Source organism: Cyprinodon tularosa, unplaced genomic scaffold (genome assembly GCF_016077235.1).
Source record: "Cyprinodon tularosa strain WSP-4 unplaced genomic scaffold, ASM1607723v1 ctg94, whole genome shotgun sequence".
NCBI lineage: Eukaryota > Metazoa > Chordata > Actinopteri > Cyprinodontiformes > Cyprinodontidae > Cyprinodon > Cyprinodon tularosa.
Window position 1 is genome coordinate 1,769,547 of NW_024039718.1, and position 9,047 is coordinate 1,778,593.

At 38.4% G+C, this 9,047-nt stretch overlaps 1 protein-coding gene across 1 annotated transcript; it reads left to right on the plus strand.

Moving 5' to 3' along the window:
* Nucleotides 1–6,802: 6,802 nt before the first annotated feature.
* On the plus strand, nucleotides 6,803–8,758 carry rxfp3 (relaxin family peptide receptor 3). Its single transcript, XM_038274974.1, has one exon. The coding sequence runs from the start codon at nucleotides 7,232–7,234 to the stop codon at nucleotides 8,465–8,467; it is 1,236 nt and encodes a 411-aa protein (XP_038130902.1). The 5' UTR covers nucleotides 6,803–7,231; the 3' UTR covers nucleotides 8,468–8,758.
* Nucleotides 8,759–9,047: the final 289 nt, after the last annotated feature.

Here is a 9,047-nt window from a genome sequence, read left to right on the forward strand (position 1 = left end):
TCTAATCAGGTTTAATCATACAATGATAAAAGAAAAAAAACAAACTTATTTACTGACAAAACAAAGGCACACAACATACTAACTCTTCTTTTAGCAGTATGAGTTTAATGACAGGGTCACTGGAAATTCCATCAGTTTACCAGAACGAAATAAACAAATGCAAATAAGTTAAAAACATTATTCACTATCCTCTGAACAAGGTAACATTTGATAATGCATTTGCAGTAGAATGCAGTAGAGGTAATCTACTTTATGTTGTTGAGCTTATAATACAGTGAAGTTGTGGAGTCCCCTTGCTGAAACTATATTTCAGAAGAAATAGTAATTGAATTGAGAGCCAGGTTTTGGGGACAGATACCTGCCTTACCTAGTACTTGGGATCATTGAGCAGCTGTTACATTAAAAATATGTTCAACTATCGGACTCGAAATGTTTTATCCTGTTAAAAGAAAACTGATCAGGATGTTTAAAAAGAAGACCAGAACTGACAAAGCGTACCGGTAAGTCTGCTGTAAACTGCTGAAACCAATAAAAGTCTCCATGAAGAGCAAGATGGCTAAATTACAATGGTCCCAAACAGACAGGCTACCCAATGGCCCCAATATTAACCCGAAATTAAAAATCTGTCGCCCATTCGAAATAATGACAAAAAAGCAAATATTGACTGAGAATCTCAGGTTCTGATGTACTCTTACAATCACAGAGCATTTCCAAGAAAGTCATATTTCCTCAAGTTGTCCAAGCTGCTGTGACCTGTAAGACCTCAAACTTAACTCTTAGTCTGTTATGATAAATGCTGCTTTTCTTTAGACTCAGATGAGAATGTTACCTGAACCTTCCCTTTCACTTGAACTGAAATGTCATTATAAGCCTCACCGTGTTTGCAGTTAATTTCAGGAGCATGAGTCAGTTGCTTTAGGGGCTGCCACGCTTTTGTTGTTAAGGCAAGTTGAACTGAATAAAAGCTTTAGGACTTTCATCATCCGGCCTTTACTAATGAATATTGTGAATTCGCCTTACGCTGTGAGGATGAATTATCGTCTAAGGCAGTGATAAAATTATAATTTATGGGGATGTTACTTGAGCTTGTAGTTTCTTACTACCCATACAAAAAGTGTTAGAAAAAACACCAAGGAGGAAGAGTAGAAGATTTTGGTTAATGCTGGAAAACTTGTTTGTTGAATGTGCAAAGCACACAAAGATGTGTGCTTTGCACATTCAACAAAACCAAAAATACAACACTTTTGGTTTTGCTCCCACTTTTTATGAGATGAACTCAAAGATCAAAAACTTTTTCCACATGCAAAATATCACCATTTCGCTCAAATATTGTTCACAAGCCAGTCTAAACCTGTCAAAGTGAGCCCTCCTTTTCTGAGATAATCCATTCCACCTCACAGGTGAGCCATATCATGATGCTGATTAGACACCATGATTAGTGCACAGGGGTGCCTTAGATTGCCCACAATAAAAGGCCACTCTGAAAAGTGCAGTTTTGTTTTTGTTTTTTGGGTTTCTTTTTTGGAGGGAGTTTCAACGTGTTTTCTGCTTCCAACAATTGTGTACAGATGCTAGCAACTTACATTATCCTGCTGCAAAACAAGGTGATGTTCTTGGATGTAAGGCACAACAATGGGCCTCAGGATCTCATCACGGTATCTCTGACCTTTAAAAATTCCATCAATAAAATAAAATAATAATAACATATTTAAAAAATGCATGCCCATACGATAAACCCACGGCCACCATGGGCCACTTGATCCACAACAATGACAATGAAGACCACTCACCCAAACGACGGCACACAGGCTATCAACCATCTGCCCTGAACAGTGTAAAAAAGATTTATCCGTGAGGAGAAAACCTCTACAATGGGCCAGACAGCAGCAAATGTGAGCATTCGCCAACTCAATTCAGCTACTGAGACAAACTGGAGTCAGGTGGACCCCAAGCGGACTGCAGCGACTGAAGGGGGTGGGGCGCAACCCATCAGTGGCTTTCAGGTTGTGGAAGAAACACAGGTAAGTGACCACTATCATCTGACAGGAGATGATTATCCGAGTGAGTCACTTACCTGGTGTAACAGTTCAGTCCAATCCTCTGAGAAAGGCGAGACCAAACGAACTGCAGCTCAGAGCCATCCAAAGTGTCTCCGATGCAGCAACCCCAGTGAGCAGGCAGGAATCCAATCCAGGTCAGAGAAACAGCTCAGAATCAGACAGTTCCGAGATCCAGGAGTCTCTAGTCTGACAAGGGGTTCTGATCCAAACGGAACAAACAGATCCAGGGTTCCAGGAATCCTCAGAGCGTGAAGATGGTTTCAGAGTTCTATGAGTCCAGCAGAATGCTCCAACATACATGCTCAGATGGAGACAGGCAGGCTCAGTGGTAGAAGGGAACATAGACAAGACATGGTACCAGGATAAATGCCAAACTTTAAACTGGTCTCCACCTTGGAGCCAGGTTTATGGGAATTAAAACTGACATCCCCCGTGTTACGAGCCAAGGCCCTAAGGGCTCCACGGAGAAGGATCAGAACCCACATTCCCCCTGCACACCGAATCAAAACCCTGAGGGCTCAGCGGAGAAGAGCTAGGACACGATCAGGAGACAGGAGACAAACACAAAATCCTCTCAATCCACTGGCCTCCAAGAGTCAGGACATGCACCAGGAACTTAACTCTCATGAAACAAACATGAATAACTAACACAACAACACAACATGAACAAACTAAGAATACATGAATAGACAAATACACAACAAATACACAAATAATGATCATGCCCCAATAGTTGGCCTGAACCGTATATATAGCAGAGCAGGTGAACATGATTAATGATAATTAGAGAATGGAGAGGGAACGGCAGGTGAATAAAGTGAGTAATCAGATCAGCTACCGGAGCTGCAAGCATGACAGTATTACTTCCTACAAGTTAGATGTGTTAGCTTCTGTAAAAGAATTTCACATTTTATTCTAACAGGTTTATCTTTTATGTAAGCTTGCTACATTTTTATGAAGCCGGAAACAGTATTATGTACACTTATGCTAAAGAACAGGATGGTGACTTCTTGAGAAAAACAGTAAGATGATTCATAACCTAGGATGCATAACTACAGAACACTATTCAGAATGAGGGACAGCTATTGTAAAATTAGAACATAGTCTTTATGCAAGCAGCCTTGATCCAATCAACAAAAGTTGTTTTTTTATGTCTGAAAACTAGGAAAATGATTTCAATATTCAGCATAATAAAAAGATACATTTATAATTTCCATTTTGCTTAATGTAGATGATGCCCAGCCTTAGAGTACTAGAAAAACATATAACAGCTTTAACACATTCACCTTTTTCACATTGTAACCATAGGTTCAATATATATGTGACAGATCAACAAAAGCTAGTATAAAGGGGAAGGAAATGATTTGTGGTTTTTATATTATTTTTATCAAAAAAGTGAAATGAATGAATGGGTATTCTCAACTTTTATATTCAATTGCATTCAGAGGTCAGTCTATCATATAGAGTCCTTTTATATCAGTATTATTATAGCCGTTTTGTGTTGGTCTTAAAGCTTTGGGAACTTAGGAGAAAGAGACCAATCATACCAAGAATAATGTATGAGAAGTTTGAAGCTGGATGAGGTTTATTTCATTAAATACAGAGTGCGTAACCTGTCATGGACCACTTACATTCATCATCCAAAAGTTGCAGGAGTATTGCACAAATGCAAACTGACAAAGACATGCCAAAAGAAAGAGATAAAAAAAAAAGTCAAACTTCATCACAAGTATATAGGGGACAAAGCAAACGTGTTGCTCTGATGAGATGAGACCATCCCGACAGATTTGTGTAATTGAATAGACATACCTTCACCAGAGGTGAGTGGTAACTAGTTACATTTACTCAGTTACACATAGGTAACTTAATAAGATACTTTTAAGATTAGTTCTATGGCATTGCCCTTATTAATTTCACTTGAGTAAAACTATTATAAAATATCACTACTCTTACTTGAGTAAAATTTTTGGTATCCATTATGAGTACTTTAGATTACTAAAAACAAGCTTGTTTTAAACAAAAATGCACCATCAAGAGACACATTTATGTTTTGTTATTTGTGTTTTGTTCTTATTGTTTAAATGTTATTTTCCATCTGCTGAGTCTACCATGTCATTTGGAAGTTTAGTAAAAATATTGTAATATAGTAAGTATTTACAAGTTTTATAACTCTAAACATTTTTTTGAAGAGTGTTCATTACAACTATTTGTATTGTATATGTAATTACTGTATGTTATATGTTTATTTTTATCTTATTCTTTGAAACACCGGAATGTGAATATTACATAATTTTATAAAATATTAAATTGGTTGCTTAATTAATTTTCCTTTTGGGATTGATTGAATTGAATTGAAAGACCATGGGAAGTATCTAGATAAGTTACTTAGGTAGCCTTTTTACCAGATCCTTTTTTACTCTTACATGAGTAATTTCTTCAAAGACTACTTTTTACTTTTACTTGAGTTCAAATCTGATAAAGCACTACTACCTGTATTTTAAGTAAAACATTTGGGTGCTCTACCCACCCTGACCTTCGACAGGAAACTTTTCCTTCAAAGCTGCAACACAGAAATAAATGAGCCAAGCCCTGAAATATGGAGATAAAAGGAGACAAGGGAGAAAAAAAAAGACAAGAATCACTTTAAAAATCTTCTTTTTTGCTGCTTCCGGAAAAAAAAAGATATGCTGCACAAAAGATCATAACCTCTGTGGAAACAGAAAAATTGGCCTTTTGGGATCTTGTTGTATTCCAAAACTTTTAGGTCTGCTTGAAATAGCAAAAAAATTAACAAAAAAACTACCAAACAAAAAAAAAAAAAAATATTTAAAAATTTTTTTGAGATGAGGGACTTTCACTCCCAAATTATGTGTGTTAAAGAGTAGTGCCACTGAGCTTTCAGTCTGTACCACTGACTTCAGCAGACACCATGATGCCTTAAGCCGGGGTTATCAGAGCCTGTGCAAGAGAAAGATTAAGAGCAGACTGCCTCTGCAACTCTCCCACACAGCAACATTTAAGATGGTTGAAATATGAATGATTGATGAAGTGCATTGTGCTTTCTTCTTTCATAGAAATAAGACCAAATTATATTTCCAGACAGTTTCATGAACTTAAAGCTAGGGAAATGCTGCTTACAATTTGTCGATTCATTAGTCAGCGTTAGAATTGACCACAGACTCATTCATGATATATATATATATATATATATATATATATATATATATATATATATATATATATATATATATATATATATATATATATATATATATATATATATATATATATATAATATAATTAAAAGTCACTTAAATAACAGTAACTCAGTGAATGTACGATGGCAACATGTGCTTGTGGCTGTATTTTTTAGAAGGGTTCAACTAGTCTTTACCATGCCATCTAAACTACTTTTTTAAGATAAACACAATGAGGACCTACATGCTTCATGTGATTTTAAATGATAAAAAAAATGTCAAAGAAGCAGAGCGTGTTCTGTCAAAGAAGCAGAATGTTGAGTTCAACCATTCTCTTTTGAATGGTTTGACTCAACCATTCAAAGCTTGGGAGAAAAATATCATACTTCAGTTTTTAGTTAGCAGCAACTTCTGCTCATGCTTATGGAATAACATCTGCCCAGTGTCCACTAGCCTCTTTTAGGGTTGGTTTAAAAAAGAAAATTTAAATAGATTTTATCTACAGCTGTCAGGCAGCTGTAGCTTCAGATATTAGCATATGTAGTGTATGTATTGCACTTTCATCTCCACAGTTCCTTTTCTGCCTTATGAATAATAACCACTTTCTAAAGAAGATTCATGCATTCATCAGCTATAGGGTCAGACCATTCCAGTCACTCCAGCTCTTTGTGTGCTACATCGGAGATCTAACACTGGTTAATGAAACACAGTGAAACTTGGGTTTTGCCACAGCAGTTTCAAAGAAAATTATTATTTATTTTATTATAAAGACAGAAATAAACTACTAATTTCTTGATGGGACTCAATACCACTAAGCTGTCTGTGCAAAATCAATAAATCCCAACACAACTTTTGGTCAGATAAAATAAAATAAAAATCATAAACTTTCCACGCCTTAAACAACATGCAATCTACAGAGCCAACTTGTCCCCACAAGTACCTGCAATCCCCCACAATGTATACACACATATTTATGCAGATATTGTTATACAGTTAATTTCTTATGTGGCATTACCGCTGTACCTCTTAGCAAAAAAGGTGCATCTTTGTCTTAAAGCCATGCCCAACATCCTCCCACTCTAAAAAAGAAAAGAAAAGAAAAACAAGCACGAAAAGCACCTGAAAGGGTGTGTTAAATATTAAGCTGTCTTGAGGATGGAGGCATCAACCTCTCCAGACAACAGATGCATCCAAATGTAAGTGGAGCAGCAGTAGTTTGCTGCAGACCCTGGAACACTAAAAAGGGATGTAACAGCACGTCAGATTTATGATTTGAGTGCTTATGAATTTCTCCACAAATGTTAAATATTTTAAGCAATAATATAGCCTATCCTCTTTAAGTGCAGTTGATTATTTGTAATAACTACCAAGCAACAATGATCTATTTGATCAAATTTGGTGTCAATTTACAGCAGTTCAGATATGCCATAAAAGTTACTACAGGAATACACCTGTTTCTTACATAATATAACTGAGTATGCTTCTTTCCGCCTCTGTTCCCCTGTCCATCAGAGAAAAGAGAGAGAGACAGGTGAGGGTGGGGGGTGATTTTGATTCCAACAGTAGCTCATGAGCTATCTGGAAATACCTTGCTATTATATCGCTGTATTTTATTACATACTTATGAGTATATTATGAGATTTAAGGCAGAAGAGTCTTTCCCTTGTGGACTCTAATCAGCATCAAGGACAGCACCTGATTTTACCGGAGCGCTGCGTCAGGGTCCCTTTTCCTTTTGGAGAGCTTAGAGCAACAGCTCAGCCTGATCCTGACGATGAGCTCAGCGGTCTGATGGGAAAACTTTTATCTCTATTTAGTTATCAGTCCGTCTCTTTATGATTTTTTAAGTGTAGATATGTAGCCAGTATGGAGTGACGCATGAAGCTCAGGCGGAGGACTTAATTTTTTTCCAAGTCACAGATAATTTGCATCAGGGAATGACTTTTTTGAAGATCCACGGAAATACAAAGTAAAATGTCTGGAGAATTAACCGACAACAATAATGAAGGCTCTGTCGGGACTGTCCACTCTTTGTCTCCTAACTTTACCTGTGTTTCCAATACTTCCAACTGCTCACAGGCTGAATTTCAAATGTCGGACTTTACCAAAACCGATTTCATCGGAGACGGTGCCGCTTTTGTTAGGATTATCATCTCTGTGATATACTCTCTGGTTTGTGCGCTGGGTTTGGTCGGAAACTTATTGGTTTTGTACCTAATGAAGTCCAAACAAGTGTGGAAGAAATCCTCCATCAACCTGTTTGTTACTAGTTTGGCCGTGACTGACTTCCAGTTCGTCCTGACTTTGCCCTTCTGGGCTGTGGAGAACGCGCTGGACTTCACCTGGCCCTTCGGAAAAGCCATGTGTAAGATAGTATCCTATGTCACGGCCATGAACATGTACGCCAGCGTGTTTTTCCTGACGGCCATGAGCGTAGCAAGGTACTGTTCCCTCGCCTCTGCGCTGAAAGGCAGACGGCGGCGCACACGCTGCTGCCCAGCCCGCTGCGTCTCGGTCTTCATCTGGTTCGCCGCGGTCTCCGCCGCTCTTCCCCACGCGGTTTTCTCAACAACCGCCACCGTGTCCAACGAGGATTTGTGTCTAGTGAAATTCCCGGAGACGAACGGTTCAGCGCAGTTTTGGCTGGGACTCTATCAATCTCAGAAAGTGCTGCTGGGCTTTTTGGTGCCCCTTGGAATCATCACAGCTTGCTACCTTCTACTTTTGCGCTTTATCACCTCTAAAAACATCAACACCTCCAGCGCCAAACGACGCGCAAAGGTTACAAGATCAGTCACCATCGTAGTTCTGTCATTTTTCCTCTGCTGGCTGCCCAACCAGGCGATCACAGCCTGGGGCATCCTAATAAAACTCAACGTTGTTCACTTTACTTATGAGTACTACACCATGCAGGTGTACGTTTTCCCTGTGTCAGTGTGCCTGGCGCACTCCAACAGCTGCCTGAACCCCATCCTGTACTGTTTGATGCGTAGAGAGTTCAGGAAAGCGCTCAAAAACCTCTTCTGGCGCATGACCTCTCCGACTATGACCACCATCAGACCGATCACAGCCACCACAAAGCCAGAGATGAACGAACAAGGGCAGCCGTTGGTTCCTGGCAATGGGCCAGGCGTGGCCGAGGTGGTCTTCTTTCCTCCGGGGGCTGTGATCTACAACGACCGACGCGACCTGCCGCAAAACAGCACATAGTCAGAACAGCTCTGTGACATTACATCAACAGTTACTGCTTCTGAAGGTATTTGGACTGTATTTGATAGGGTCTACTTAAGCATTTAAAACATCTAGAAATGTCAACTCTGAGTTAAATATTTCCAAACTGACAGTGGCGGTTCTAGACCAAATATACCAGGGGGCCAGAGTGTTTTCTTGGGGGTACAGAAAAGCATGAAATAAAAAGAACAGGGAAAGGGATTCAAATATATTAAGATAGCTGCATGAAGTGAAATTTCTACTTAATTAAGTTTAATTAAAATCCTGTGTCTTTTTAGGTCAACATACATTTGGAATTGAGGAATTTTATATATTTTTGACTTAAATTTAGTAAAATGACCATTTTCTATAAAATCTGAATTAGAACTCAAGAAAAACAGATACATTTAGGCGTAAAAATTAGAGCTATTAGTTTTGAAAAAAACATTTAGGAGATGAAAACTGGGATCCTATCTCAATCCCACTCAAGCTATCAGCTTATTGTTTTTAAATAATAAGTAAAACAGAATTTGTAAAGAAATAGAATGAAGTAGATCCAAAGAAGCTATCAGTAACCATG

What these genes read in the sequence shown, in the direction of transcription:
- rxfp3 (XM_038274974.1), top strand. Translation starts at nt 7,232, where the DNA reads ATGTCTGGAGAATTAACCGACAACAATAATGAAGGCTCTGTCGGGACT.